Raw genomic sequence first — 15,596 nt, 5'->3', positions numbered from 1 at the left:
AGGCCCCTGCATGTGTAGTAGGCTAACATGCATGCAACACGTGTCCCATGTTCACTTTGGGGTGGAGACTTAACATTTAAATGCATTACAATTAGGCCTTATACATCACAAGATAAAGCAGGGACACACAGGCTCTGTGTGTGCAGCCTCTGAAGACTGTCCGGAACCACGCTGGGTTGGGGGTCTCTTATCAGGAGGGAAGCTGGTTAATTGTTATGTGGACACTGCGAAAGGGTGGGGAAGCCTCAGGTAGTTGTTGATATCAGCACTGGAGTCTTTTGAAGGAGCCGGTTTTGGCTGGGTGCGGTGGTTCACGCCTGTAATCCTAGCACTTTGGGAGGCGGAGGCGGGCGGATTGCCTGAGCTCAGGAGTTCAAGACCAGCCTAGGCAACATGGTGAAAATCCATCTCTACTAAAAATACAAAAGAAATTAGCCGGGCATGGTGGCACGTGCTTGTAGTCGCAGCTACTCAGGAAGTTGAGGCGGGAGAATTGCTTGAACCTGGGAGGTGGTGGTTGCAGTGAGCCAAAATTGAACCACTGCACTCCAACCTGGGCGATAGAGCAAGACTCCTCTCCAAAAAAAAAAAAAAAAGGATAAGAAAAAAATATAAGGAAAGAGCTGGTTTCTGTTTATCCCCTAGGGAAGAAAGCCTAATGGGGTTAGCAAGGTGGGGATGTGCAGCAAGTTACATCTGACCTCTGACCTCCCATCCCCTCACAGCCTAGAAATTAGTTTTCAAAGTTACATGGGGAGTCCCCTTGACCAAAATAATGTGAACCCAGAAAATCTGAGACAGGTCTCAGTTAATTTAGAAAGTTTATTTTTTCAAGGTTGGGGAATGCGCCCATGACACAGCTTCATGAAATCCTGACGACACATGCCCGAGGTGGCTGGGGCACAGCTTGGTTTTATACGATTTAGGAAGACATGAGACCTCAATCAGTATTGGTAAGTACATTGGTGTGGTCTGGAAAGGCGGGACGGTTTGAAACAAAAGCAGGAAGACTCAGGCGGGGAGGGAGGGAGCTTCCAGGTCACACGTAGGTAGATACAAACTGTAGCATGATTTTGAGTTTCTGATGAGCCTTTCCAAAGGCGGCAATCAGATAGGCCTCTATCTCCGTGAGCAGAGGGATAACTTTGAAGAAAACGGGAGGCAGGTTTGCCCTAAGCAGTTTCCAGCTTGAATTTTCCTTAGTGATTTTGGAGGCTCAAGGTATTTTCCCTTCACAATGGGATCCATTTAATCAGTTGTGGGGGGCTTAAGATTTTATTTTTATTTCTCACTATAAGTGAACATAGGATATGGAAATATAATAAACTCCCATAGAAGACTGTTAGATTACAGATGTTTAACAGAGTATTAGATTTTGTCTCGTCTCTGGCATGTCCCTTGCTACCACCTTCCAAGACTTCAAATCTCCATCACTTCTCCAGCATGGGGTCCTCCTTCCCCCATTCTCCACCTTCACTAGGCTCTTCTGCACTGGCCAGTTACATTCAGCTACTGAACAAAATCCCTAATCCCAAACTTTCTGGAGACATGAACTTGAGGTTTCCTCCTGTCTTCTTGTTTGGTGGCCCTACGATTAAACCTCTTTCTCTGCGGTCGTCTTGGTGTGCTGATTTGATGCATGCATTGTAAATACTGCCTACAAGTAGAAAGACGAGTCCTTAGCTACAGGATATATATATTTTTATATATAGTCATTATCTTAAGCAAATTAATGCAGGAAGAGAAAATCAAAGATGGCATGTTCTCACTGATAAGTGCGAGCTAAACACTGGGTACTCATGGACATAAAGATGGCAACAGCGACACTGGGGACTCCTAGAGGGAGGAGAGAGGGAGGGGGCAGGGGTGGAAAAACTAACTGTTGGGAACTATGCTCACTCTTCGGATGACAGGATCAGTCACACTGCAAACCTCAGCATCATGCCATATATACCCATGTGGCAAACCTGCACATGTGCCCCCAAATCTAAAATAAAAGTTGAAATTATATTTTTAAAAAGCATATATATGTATCTGGTTTTTGTCCCTGTTCCTGGCACAGAGTTCCTGGCACAGAGTTTCCTAAATCCTTGGAATTGCCTAAGCGATGGGAGTCTTTTTTTCTTTTTTCTTTTTTTTTGAGACAGAGTCTTGCTCTGTCACCCAGGCTGGAGTGCAGAGGCGTGATCTCAGCTCACTGCAACCTCTGCCTCCCGGGTTCAAGCAATTCTCCTGCCTCAGCCTCCCGAGTAGCTGGGATTACAGATGCCTGCCACAACGCCTGGCTAATTTATTTTCGTATTTTTAGTAGAGATGAAGTTTCACTGTGTTGGCCAGGGTGGTCTGGCCTCAAGTGATCCGCCCGCCTCAGCCCGCCAAAGTGCTGGAATTACAGGTGTGAGCCACCATGCCAGGACTCATGGGAGTCTTTTGTTATTCATAATGAATTCCTTTTGATCACATCTGCATTTATGCTAATTAGGTGGTCTAGAGTGTGGCCCCTAGGTACTCAGGATGCGGCTGGTCATCAGAAAGACTAAATGTTTAAAAGGTTGGAATTTTCACTCTGCCCCTGACCTTTGCCTTATGCAAGGGAAAGGGGAAGCTGGAGATTGAGCTGTATAGAAACTCCAGGCTGGTGAATACATCGGTTTTGGAAGGCTGGTGCCTGAGAGGTGGCAGGGCTGCTCCATGCCCCTCCCCTACACCTGGTCCTATGCCTCTCTTCCATTTGGCTGTTCCTTAGTTGTATTGTTTATCTTAAGTTGGTAAATGTAAGTAAAGTGTGTTCCTGAGTTCTGTGACTCATTCTAACATGTTTTGAAACCTGAGGAGGAAGTTGTGATGAAGCCATCCCCACAGCATTAACAAGAATGAAACACGGTTATATTTCAGCATCTATCAGGCTGCGCTCTGGCCCCTTCCTCATTGCTTAAAGTCTCGTAGCACCTGCCACTGATCATTTGCATTCCCATTATTCCTATAGACAGGATCTCTGACATTAGAATCATAAGACTTTTGTTTGAGGATTGCTTAAGATGTTTTTCTCAGACCCTGAATTTCAGCGAAGCAGCTGAAACCAACCACTGTGAAGACCCCCACAGAGGAACCAAATCAGTGTGAGAATACAGCTTCTTCATCTTCCTGTCCCATGACTTCACACCGCACTACTCAGCCAATCCACCATCTACACACTTCTGCCCACTCCAAAACCCTTAAAAGCCAAACCCAGGCAGGGCGTGGTGACGCAGGCCAGTAATCCCAGCACTTTGGGAGGCTGAGGCAGGCAGGTGGATTACAAGGTCAGGAGATCGAGACCATCCTGGCCAACATGGTGAAACCCTGTCTCTACTGAAAATACAAAAATTCGCTGGGCATGGTAGCAGGCGCCTGTAATCCCAGCTAATCGGGAGGCTGAGGCAGGAGAATCGCTTGAACCTGGGAGGCAGAGATTGCAGTGAGCTGAGATCACACCACTGGACTCCAGCCTGGGGACAGAGTGAGACTCCGTCTGAAAAAAAAAAAAAAAAAAAAGAAAAAAAAGCCCACGCCCCAAACTCCTTGGGGAGATGGATTTGAAGGTTTCCTCCTGTCTTCTTGTTTGGTGGCCCCACAATAATACCTCTTTCTCTACGCAGCTGGGGGTCTGGTGTGCTGCCTTGATGCCTGCGTTGGGTGATGGACCTACTACAGTTTCAGCAGGAACCCCTGAATTATAGCCAGTGGGTCAGAGGTGCAGGCGGCCAGGCCTTGCAACGAGCATCTGAAGTTGTGGGGGTCTTGTGGGAACGAGCCCTTAACCTGTGGGGTCTGTGCTAACTCCAGGTAGACAGTATTAGAATTGAATGTAGGATATCCAGCTGGTGTCTGGAGAATCAGAGAATTGATTGTTGGCATTGAGAAAACATTCCAGACACCATGAAAGTAGGAGAGAGGCAGATGGAAGTTTAAAGTCCAGACCTGAGTTAAAGAGAAATAATAAAAACTGCTGGTCAATGCAGTCTTCTCACTTGGTTCATGGGTAAGACAGAAAGGACTGTGACATAGACATCAGCAGCGTTTCTTCAGGTGTGATCCTAGGAACAATGGCATGGGGATCACCTGAAGTGCTTGTTAGATCCTGAGGAAGATTCTCTCCCTCGCCGACCTCTAAGCAGGCACCTCTGAACTCTCTTCTCCACGAGGTTCTGACTTCTGGACTTCTTTGTTCACCTTTGCACTGTCCAATTATAGCCAGAAGCCTGCTAAGTCAGTTTAGCCAGAACGCCCCAACCTTGACATTCGATTGGGTTCCTCGTCCTCCACCAACCCCCAGGTGATGTCTGATCACTCTGGCCTGCCTTCAGCAAGAAGCCTGTTAAGAGTCGATTTAGCTGGAATCCCCCTGTATCCCTGATGTCTCCTCTGATCCTCCCGCCACCCCCACCAACTCCTCAGCTATAAATTCCCACTCTTCCTTGCTGTATTTGGAGTAGAGCCTAATTTCTTGCCCCAAATGACTGCAAAACCCCTTCGTGGCATTCTCTACAGCTATCGCAATCCTCCCCCTGAACAATGTCTGCCTTATCCTTCTTTATCAAGTGCCATGTACACTTTTTTTCTTTAACAACATGAAGATTCCTGAATCTCTGCATCTCTTTAACAACATGAAGAACCAGAATCCCAGAGTATGAAGACCTGGCATTGTCATTTTTAACATGATGACAATGATGTATGTTAAAGTTTGAAAACTATGGCCTGTCAAAATGAAGAGTTGCGGCCACGTGTGGTGGCCCACACCTGTAATCCCAGCACTTTGGGAGGCAGGAGGATATCGTGAACTAGGAGTTTGAAACTAGCTTGGACCAACATAGCAAGATCCTGTCTCTTCAAAAATTTTACAAAACTGGCAGGGTGTGGTAGCACACACTTGTGGTGCCAGCTACTTGGGAGGCTAAGGTGGGAGGATAAGTTGAGTTTGGGAGGTTGAGGCTACAGTCATCTGTGATTGCGCTCCTGCATTCTAGCCTGGGCAACAGCAAGACTCTGTCTCAAAAAAAAAGTACAGTTGTGAACAGTCTCTACACACTCAAAGTGCCTTTTACTTTTTTTTTTTTGAGATGGAGTCTCACTCTATTGCCCAGGCTAGAATGCAATGGCACAATGTTGGCTCACTGCAACCTCTGCCTCCGGGTTCAAGTGATTCTCCTGCTTCAGCCTCCTGAGTAGCTGGGACTACAGGCACCCGCCACCATGCCCGGCTAATTTTTGTATTTTAGAAGAGGTGGGGTTTCACCATGTTGGCCAGGCTGGTCTCGAACTCCTGACCTCATGATCCTCCTGCCTCGGCCTCCCAAAGTGCTGGGATTACGGGCGTGAGCCAGTGTGCCCAGCTGCCTTTTACTTTTATATACAATATTAGAGCTGAAAGGGCCTGAGTCTTCAAATGTGGACAACAGAAGTTGTAATTTGGCCAAGATCACTTTATCAGTGGCCTAACAGGCTAGAATCCAAATATCCTAGGCCACACACCCACATGCGTACTGCATTTGACTTGAATCTGTTATCCATTATTTCTTAATCGTCTATGCAATGGACCCACAGACTTTCACACGTGAACATTCATTTTTTCTTGCTCTGGATCAACTGAAATTCACACAAATCTGAAAAGAAATGAATTAACTTGGAGTGTTTATTTTATCTATGGAAAGTTCTGACATCTCACTGATAATGATGACACAATAATCGGCACAATGAACATGTTTTGTAAAAGGGTTTCTAAGGGACAGTTCAGTGCCATTTCTAGTCATGGCTGCTTCTCACTGCCTGAGTCTCACCAAGGAGGGAAATTTCTTGAGTTCAAGTTTATTTCAAGTGGTAAGTGAAATTTTATTTTAGTGGATTAGAGTATTGCTTCCCGAATGCGGTTTCAACCTGCAAAAGGTTAGATCCTGAGGAATGTGTGGGTGTGTGCATGTGTGATAAGCCTTTCCTTAGAAGTATTATCCTTTTTTTTTTTCTTTTTGAGACGGAGTCTCGCTCCGTCTGTCACCCAGGCTGGAGTGCAGTTGTGCGATGTCAGCTCACTGCAAGCTCCACCTCCCAGGTTCACACCATTCTCCTGCCTCAGCCTCTCGTGTAGCTGGGACTACAGGCGCCCACCACTACGCCTGGCTAAATTTTTGTATTTTTAGTAGAGACGGGGTTTCACCATGTTAGCCAGATTGGTCTCAATCTCCTGACCTCGTGATCCGCCCACCTCAGCCTCCCAAAGTGTTGGGATTACAGGCATGAGCCACCGCGCCCAGCGTATTATCCTTTAATCTGGGATTATGTCTCTACTTATTTGGGGGTTGAGAGGAAAATGAGGAGGTGGGAGTTAAAATGTCTTTCTTGTTATGAATAATGGTTGACTGCTTTAAAAAATGTTGTCTGGCAAAAATGAACAATGGATTTTTTTCAAATCCATAAAATCAAAAGTTTGTAAACACAACTAAGTTATATCACATTATCTTTTTTTTTTGAGATGAAGTCTCACTTTGTTGCCCAGGCTAGAGTGCAGTGGTGTGATCTCGGCTCACTGCAACCTCTGCCTCCCGGGTTCAAGCGATTCTCCTGCCTCAGGCTCTTGAGTAGCTGGGATTACACATGCCCACCAACACGCCCAGCTAATTTTTGTATTTTTAGTAGAGACAGGGTTTCACCATGTTGGCCAGGCTGTCTCAAACTCCTGACCTTGCTATCCGCCCTTGCTATCCGCCCGCCTCAGTCTTCCAAAGTGTTGGGATTATAGGCATGAGCCACCGCCCCTGGCAACATCATTTTATTACTATGTTCCCACATACTGAATCTCATTTTAGCATAAAATCAATGTCCATACAGAAGAGCACACACCCAACATCGTCACCCTTAGTTCACATCATTTCTATAATGGTCTCTTGATACCCCTTCATTCTTCTTAGTCCCACCATTTTCATGACCAAACGTGTGCCCCTCCAATTCAGACAACCTGTTTCTGACCACAGCCCCCATCATTTAGTGTTAGTGTTCCACTCCTCCCACAACAGTGGATCTTCACGTCCATCAGCGCTATCGGATCATGGATCACATGTCTTATTCCCTATTAGTCCCTTCATTTCTCTGTCTATCCAGCTTAGAGTCCATGGTTCATCAATTCAGAAAATCATTTTGCAGTACTCCAAAATCTGTGGCTCCTCTGTCTTTTTAAAATCAGTGTGGGCAAAAGCCCAAAGTTGGACAAAGCCAACACATGCGATATCCATGGCAGCACCCAAACAGCCGAGTGTCACCGGGTAGATTCACACAGCCGCACAGCCTGGAACCACTGCACATTTGTAACCGTTGGTTTCAACCGGGCCCCTACACATGGCCCAGCGACCTTACTAATCTCTGGTCAACTCCCATTCGTGACAATGATTGTTTCAAGCCTGCCTTACTTTTCTAGCCCTCGATCTATCATCTCCCTAACTTTGAACAGAGTTCTGTCTTCTGCTTCACAGAAAATACATAAGTTACACTAAGGGAACTTCCTGCCACAAAACTACAAATTTAACTTCACACCAGCCCATTAAAAAAAAAAAGGTTCTTTGCCTCTTTACACCCCACCCCCAGCTATGCTAGAATTTACTGCTTGGGGTTCTTAGGAACCCTGTACTGTCAGTTACCTTTCCCTCTAGTATTTTCAGTCTTAATCTCCTAACTGGATCCCCACCATCTGCATTAAACCTATTCAAATCTCTCACTTAAAACAAAACCCCCAAGTCTTTCAACTTACCTTCTCCTCCAGCTCCTTCCCTTTCTCCTGTGTGGAAGCTCCAGTGTATCTAACCTGTCTCCTTCATTATCCGGGCAAACCAGCCCCTGATATTTCATGTAGGTTCTTTTCTATTTCCCTAAGTGTCAGCCGGTCTGAGAAATAAAGGGAAAGAATACAAAAGAGAGAAATTTTAAAGCTGGGTTTAAAGAGGAATTGACAGCAAATTCCTCTGTCAAAATCCCAGCACCCAGAGAAGGCCATCAGTAAACATCAGCGGCTTGTTGTACAACCTCTTAGGTTGTTCTTCCCATTAGACACATTTAAAATTTATCTTGTGGAAAAAGTTTCAAATTCACAAATACGGTCACATGTAAGGCCTGAGATCTATGCAAACAAAGTATCTTCCTGGCATTGTGGTCATTTCAGGGTCAGGACCTTCTGCGAGGACTTGGGAAGCGTAAGTGATCTGTCGGCCCTGTTTAGTAACTGCCACCACCTCAAAAACTAGGCTAGAGTTCTGGTGCTTCCTCTTTGACTCTTCCAAATCATGCTTCTGATTAAAAACATGTTAACTTCCAATTAGTAGCACAACATCAAAAACAACAGCAACAAAAAACTCAAACACATTGGTAATTTTAAGTTTGAATGTGTATTTTGAAATAAAAATGGAAAATAGCAAATTTGTACAAAATTGTCACACAGGAACACACTTTAATGAGATACCATTACATGCTACGTGTATTTAGAAAAGTTACAGATCTAGTAAGAAAAACAGTCATTGACAAATGCGAGTTCATTTTTTGAGCAACAAGAAATCTCCCGTGAAATGTCAGACTGGAAGCCAGTGAGACTTGGTGAGTGACGGCTCAGCACATGTGAGGCCTGGAGCTTGCCTCCCAGGCTGGGTGCTCAGCTCTGGCCTGCGGCTGGATACCATCTAGAGTCCTATGTGGTCTTTTTCTTTCAGTAAACAGTATAAAATATACTATTTTCCTTTGATTGTAAACTTCAACAGAAAATAACATGCTTAAGAATTGTGCTACAAAGAGTACTATGATTTTTTATTGTAACTCACCACATTTAGAACATTTCCACTTCACAAGTTTCTGATTTGCTTCACTTTCTTACTTGGCAATGGTGCCCTGACGGCATCGTCCACACACACCAGTGTGTATGGAGAAGCGTGCTGCAGGCCCTTCCTGAAACCATGCTCCATGGCTCTGCCTTCACGGAACAGGCCGAGTCCTGTCTCTGCTCAAGATCAAACCATCTGCTCGCAAGTTAGAGGCAGCTCAGCCCATCCATTTATTGCTTTCCTTATATTCCATTTTTTATTATTTAAGTTGTATTTTCATATGTCCCTATATAATTTACTCACATTACCTGGCTAATAATCAACAGTTTGGGCTTTTTATATTACAGCTCTTCAGATACACTGCTGGTATGTGAAGCTCACCTGATCTGCATAGGGACAAATCAGAAGGTATTTTTGCTGGTAGATCAGCTGCACTGTAGCACCTTACAGTTAAAACTCCATCCTCTAGGAGTGTTATGTTTTAGTCTTAAAAGAGTCAAGTTTGTTCACACTTCCTCTCACATAAAATACTTAGTTTCTTTCTTAATATTAAACATTATTATTATTTTTTTTTTTTACAACAAAAGTGTTCAGGACAGACATCGCAAAACCATAATCCCAGATAAATGGTCTAAAAATGCAGTTCGGTCACCTTTGTATATCAATACTAAACAAAAGGTTTGAGCCTTTGACCATGCCCATAGACGCCTAAGTTCTTCCACATCATCATTTCTATAGTTTGACAAAACTAGAATACACAGTCTTAAGTGGGGGGAATATCATAAAAACTCATTACTTCAATGTTTAACTTTTTCACGATTACTTGAAAATTCATAGCACAGCATCACTGCAACTTGCTAATCATGAAAGCTGTAAATTAACAATCACTGCCTCTCATAATGACTGCACCAGTATCCATTTTTATTTATTCCTAATTTAATTCAATTGCAACTACCTGGCTCTAAGTTTGAGGTAGCTTCACAGTGGTTCCACCTGATGGAAGGAGTATGACTTAAAGTACCCTCTGCAGTATGAGACTAGGTCAAAATGAGAGGGAAATAAGTACCAAATATACCGTCTTCTCACTTGGCATACAAACTGAAAAAAACCACCAACCAACCATTTCTTTAGTGATAAAAATACAGTTCTTTTGTGAGCATGGAAACAATACATGGAATCTGTTTCTTTGCATGAAAAGTAGCATCAAGGGAAAAGGACTCAAATTCTGTTGCCACCTTTCGGTTAACCCGGGTAAGAATGTGCATAAATTCAAGCTTGTCGGCGTACTGTTTCAGCATGGCACAAAGCGACTGGATGAACCAGGAGCCATCCTTTGAATTTCGCCAAGAATAATAACCTAAAAGGCAAAATACAACGAAAATACCATGGATAGCTGATTTTAGTTGATTCTATAAATTATTATGTAGTCATAAAGGCAAGAATAAGCATAAACCCACAAGTCTTATTAGTCAAAGAAAAAAAAAAGACACCTTTGGTTTCAGAAGAAATGATGCTGAAGAAGGAAGAATGTGTGCTATGCGTACAGCCCCTGCTTTCAGCAAAGACAGGGGCCGGGACCAGCTTCACGAACACTGAATTATTCAAAGTTTTACTTTTTGGACTCCCCTTTCAATAGGCAAGAACAGCAAACACACAGAAGATGCAAAAGTAAAGATGTATAAAAAGGATCATTTTAAGTAGCACAGTGTTCCAATCAGATTTCACCTTATTTTAATACTGACTTAGTCTAGAAATAAATTGCTTTGAGTGTCCTGCTTGTCTACAGAGCATCTGAATAAAGTATAATAAACACACTACCGAGTATTCAAAAGTTCTAAAAAGGGAAAATAGTGTATTTATCATACTTTGTTTTCTAGGTTAAATGTTAGACCCACTGCTTTTAACTTAGAGGTACTTTGCTTGGAAAGATGCCTAGAGGATAAAATAAACCATATTGAGCATATTTTAAAATGCCACACTGCTTAAGAATACATTTACTTTAAGTTTCCAAACTCTGACACCCTGAGTTAGTTGTGTAAGTAAATGGTGGTATAATCAACAAATATTTATTTAGACGATGTGCAGCGGAACTGTAAAAAAGTGGAGGTTAACGGCATATTCATGTATCATTTTTTACCTTCTTTATTTTCTCCCACTCCACATCTATCCTCTTGTATACTAGTCATGTTTATCTTTTTTATTTACTACCTTTCAAATAATTCCTGAGAAACATACCTCTCTTCTTCTATAAGATGCAGCGGAAGCTCTGACTTGGCCTCTGTTGCCACATAAGTCCAATGAATGACATCGTGCTAGTCTACTCTATGTATGCATATTTTTTTTTCTTTTTTTGAGACGGAGTCTCGCTCTGTCGCCCAGGCTGGAGTGCAGTGGTGCAATCTCGGCTCACTGCAACCTTTGCCTCCCAGGTTCAAGCAATTCTTCTGCCTCAGCCTCCCAAGTAGCTGAGATTACAGGCATGTGCCACCACACCCAGCTAATTTTTTTGTATTTTTAGTAGCGACGAGGTTTCACCATGTTGGCCAGGCTGGTTGTGAACTCCTGACCTCAAGTGATCTGCCTGCCTTGGCCTCCCAAAGCACTAGGATTACAGGCGTGAGCCACTGTGCCTGGCTATGTATGCATATTTTCTAGCCAAACTTTTGGCTAAAGATAACTTTTTGAGACTTCTCTTTGATGAAGGTTCTCTAAAATATAAACAAGTTTTGATATCTTTAGGGATATCAAAATCTTGACAGTCTCTGAAACACACTCTTCATTGTATAATTCTGATTAGTCACAGTGTAATTCATTTAAAATCCACATGTAACATTCATTATGTGTAACTTTCTCACCAGGTGCTGTGGAGTATGCATACAAGAAGTCGGCCTCCACTGGGATTTTATGACACGCCATGTCATCCTCAACACCACTGTCTGTCTCAATGCCACAGTCCAGTTCTGTGCCACGGCAGGCCTGGGTGTTAGAAAATAAATATTTATTTATAAAAATTTGTGTGTGAACATGTAACTTATTCCTAAAAACGTTATGTAAAAATGGATGTTAATTATGCTGAGCCTTTTTGATATAAGTATAAAATTAAAATTTACTCTGTATCTTTTAAGTGGTAGTTTAAATAAATGAAAAATAACAATAGTTCATTAACTTCAGGAAAAAAACCACAAATCCTTTGGATAATTTCCAATTAAGAAAAGTAACCCCTGCTTAATCATCAACAACCAAATCACTCAGTTATACATTACCTGAATAATGAAAAGTTTGGGTTTTCCAGTTAGACTTCTACAACAATCCCCTCTGAAAAAGCTTGTAATTTTTTTCAGGTCAAGAGGTCCATTTGTTCCAAAAATTATTCCTTCTTCACCATGGCTCAGAAGCACACAAACAAAACTGCTCCTTTTGCTGTGATCTTCTTTAGAAACTGGAAAGACATTTGCAAATAAAAGGAAAAAAATCCATGACTTTATTCAACAACTTCAGATATACTGTATGGGAACATGATGAAGAAACTGAGAATAAAACTGAGAGATCATCTTAATCTAACCTGGGGCACAGCAACACATCTCAAACTATTTTAGGAAGTTGGCATAAATAACTTTTTTAAAATTTCTTACTAAAGTATGTAAGATTAGGGTTATGTACAGTATAATTCCACAATTCTCATATTATACATGTAATTATTGCTAGACCATAATATAAAATTGTACAATGAAGTTCACTCTTCTAATTGTTTCTTCTTACCATTACGCATCAATTCCACAATTTCTTCACGTGTAAGATCGTTTTTATTCCTGACTTCATATTTCAAGTTTATGAATGTTTCCCTGAGGTTTGCTGCATCAACATCTGTACCAGACCGAGATGCCATTCCTTGGAACAGAAAGAATTACTTTTAATTGTATTGAAAGCAAAGAATAACTACTTTGAAATGAAATTAACTACCTAGCAATTCAAAAGTCCACAATAAATTCTTCCTTTTAAATGGTAAGAGAACTCTAACTACTTTGAGTTTGGTGACACAAAATCTCTTCAACTTTGTAGCTTATATTTTATAATATAAGCTTATCAGTGTTATAGCCAAAATGATCTTTCACAGCTGTTTAGGCAGGTGAAAAACAGAAACAAATGTCTAACACTAGGGGCTTGGTTAGACAAGTTACACTCACTTATATAATGGGATATACTATGTTGTCATTTTCACAGATAAAATGTTGCCATGGGAAAATCATCATATTTAAAAAAAATAAAACTAGAAAACAATATGATCCTATAATACACACACACATCTGTTATACTCAGAGGAACTGCATGTCTCTGATTCTAACTTCCCAACAATTTTAAGATAGCATTACAACATTTATAGTGTCTTCAAGGAAAACCCCCAGACATTATTACGGTTCATCAGGTATTCTGCTACGGGTAATCTCTATCCTTCCAATCACCATGAGAGTTGTATTATTACTAGCTTCACTTGTGCAGATGTGGGACATGTACTAGGGTTAACAAACCAGTCTAAAGTGACAAAGCTATGCTGGGCCTGTAGCCAGGGCTCCTGGGCTTTCTACCACTCCACTAGAGAACCTTCTACATTAATATACAGATGGACTGCATGATGCACTCAGATTTCAAAATGCTAAACCTCGGTGGGAAACACCCCTCAGAATTGAGTGAATTTGATGGTATGAAGACTAAATATAAAAAGTCTACACATATCTCCAAAACGTTGTTGATTATCTCAGCTGTGTGACAAGGTCACTGGCTTCTGGTGCTGTATTGGCTGCCTTTTTATTTTTTATTTTATTTATTTTTTAGACAGGATCTCACTCTGCGGCCCAGGCTAGAGTACAGCAACCACAGCTTACTGCAGCCTCAACCTCCCAGATTCAAGCTATCTTCCCACCTCAGCCTCCTGAGTGGCTGGGACTATGGGTGCACACCACCACATCCTGCTACCTTTTTTTCTATTTTGTACAGATGGGATTTCCCTATGTTGCCAGATTGATCTTGAACTTTGGTGCTCAAGGATCCTCTTGCCTTGGCCTCCCAAAGTGTTGGGATTAGAGGGATTAGAGGCGTGAGCCACGGCAGCTGGCCCAACACCAGCCTGCCAGAGATCTCATGAGAACCCAACTTTTACATTGCAAAGTAGGAAAAGAGCTCACTGAGGGCAAAACCCAGACTGCTGGTCTAAATATGTGGGGGAGGTGCTAGTGGTAGTGGAATGATATACTTGTTTTTGGTTTTTTAAACAATAGAGCCAACAGTGCAAAATTCTATAGGAAGAAGGTATCCTAAAACTAGAAATGTGAGGCAGAATATCTGGAAGTAAATTTCCAAATATGCATAAAGCAAAAGTAAACAAGGTGCTGTGTTAATGGTCGAAGGTGGCATCTCAACTTATAGCCAAAAGCAATAAAAGTGGTGCCATTTAGAGCTCCATTTTCAACTATTCTCTCCTCACTCCTTATAACTAATCTGACACAAACCCTGCTATATTCCCAGTGTGATCTGGCTTCCTTCCCTTTCTTTCCACTACCACTCTGATAGGTACTGGCCCACATTAGATCTACTATAGCTTCTCTAATTAAAAATTAACTCTAATATGATTAATATGCCAATTCAAAGAATTATCACAGCATCAATTTAAAAGGGAAACAGCCATAATGTCCATTCATACAGTAAATTTTTGAAATTAAGTGAATGGTATTTTGGGGGATGCAGTATTATATAATCACAATAACAGATATGAAAATTATGCAGCCATATGAAAAATGCTATTACTTTAAGTGAAACAAGAAGAATACAACATTGCTTACATGTTATGAATAAAAGCAAGCTTTAAAAAGAACTGTCAAGAAAAAAATATCAATACACCAAATATTAATTAGCTTTTCTGGCACTGTGAAGGATTTTATTATCTATATTTCTGAAAAAAATTCTCAAATGTAGTACTACATTCAAGTTGTACCTAGTACAGAAGTCAAGAGGGGAATCTGGTGACAAGGCCATGGTAAGTTTAATGCGAGCAGTTTCAGCAGTAGAGATAGAAAATAGAAAAAGACTCAAGAAGGAACAGAAACAAGTGAAGAGTACAGGCTTAAACTACAGGTATTCAAAATTTAAGGAAGAAGGGAAGGAGATAAAATATCAAAGGAATTAAAAGGAGCAGAGTAAAAGAAAAGTCTCTCTAAGATGGTGAGCTTTGTAGGGTAAGGGAAGACAGGCAACAGAACACATGAAGATACAAGGAAGTGAAGCAGAACAGAAGACGGATTTAGATTTTGGGCTTTGGAGCCACACAGACCTAGCTCTGCCGCCATACTGTGTGACTGTGCAAGGTTTTTAACCTTTCAGAATTTCATCGTTACTTTCCAGGTTGTCATAAAATTAAATAAGGCAATGCTTGTGATATGTCTTGCAGTTTCTGGGGAAAAAAATAAATACTACCACTTAACTGTTTTTTGAGAAACTTACGGGTTCAAAGAGGGAGTAGAAAGAAGAAAAAGCAGCAAGGACTACAGAGAAGTCAGGGAAGCAGCAGCCAAGCATACAGATAGGAGGCCAGCTGATGGAAAAGGAGGCTGTGACGTTGAGCAGAAGAGGAAGCATTCACATGTATCACAGGACCTGTAGGTCCTGCCCAATCTCTACTTCACAACTAGTCTGTGTCACAGTTTACTGACCAATAATACCTCAATAATACTCCTTTTAGTATCAAATGTAAATGGCGCAAATATTTGAAAAGGA

At 41.8% G+C, this 15,596-nt stretch overlaps 1 protein-coding gene across 7 annotated transcripts in view; it reads right to left on the bottom strand.

The window, feature by feature from the left end:
- Positions 1-804: 804 nt before the first annotated feature.
- Positions 805-15,596, bottom strand: part of LOC105466747 (caspase 3) — a 29,062-nt gene continuing 14,270 nt past the window's right edge. For 4 of the 7 annotated variants that reach the window (XM_071092774.1, XM_071092775.1, XM_071092776.1 and 1 more), the window contains 4 exons: positions 12,591-12,719; positions 12,095-12,270; positions 11,687-11,807; positions 8,390-10,188 (listed from right to left, as the gene is read on the bottom strand). In XM_071092774.1, the coding sequence (XP_070948875.1) occupies positions 9,959-10,188; positions 11,687-11,807; positions 12,095-12,270; positions 12,591-12,719 (656 nt within the window). In that variant the 3' untranslated portion in view covers positions 8,390-9,958. Of the gene's footprint in view, positions 7,909-8,389; positions 10,189-11,686; positions 11,808-12,094; positions 12,271-12,590; positions 12,720-15,596 lie in introns of those variants that run through there. The other 3 variants (XR_011620756.1, XR_011620757.1, XM_071092778.1) reach the window with 3 other exon arrangements.

This window comes from Macaca nemestrina, chromosome 3 (genome assembly GCF_043159975.1).
Source record: "Macaca nemestrina isolate mMacNem1 chromosome 3, mMacNem.hap1, whole genome shotgun sequence".
Taxonomy (NCBI): Eukaryota; Metazoa; Chordata; class Mammalia; order Primates; family Cercopithecidae; genus Macaca; species Macaca nemestrina.
This window is presented reverse-complemented; position numbering and strand designations above follow the sequence as displayed.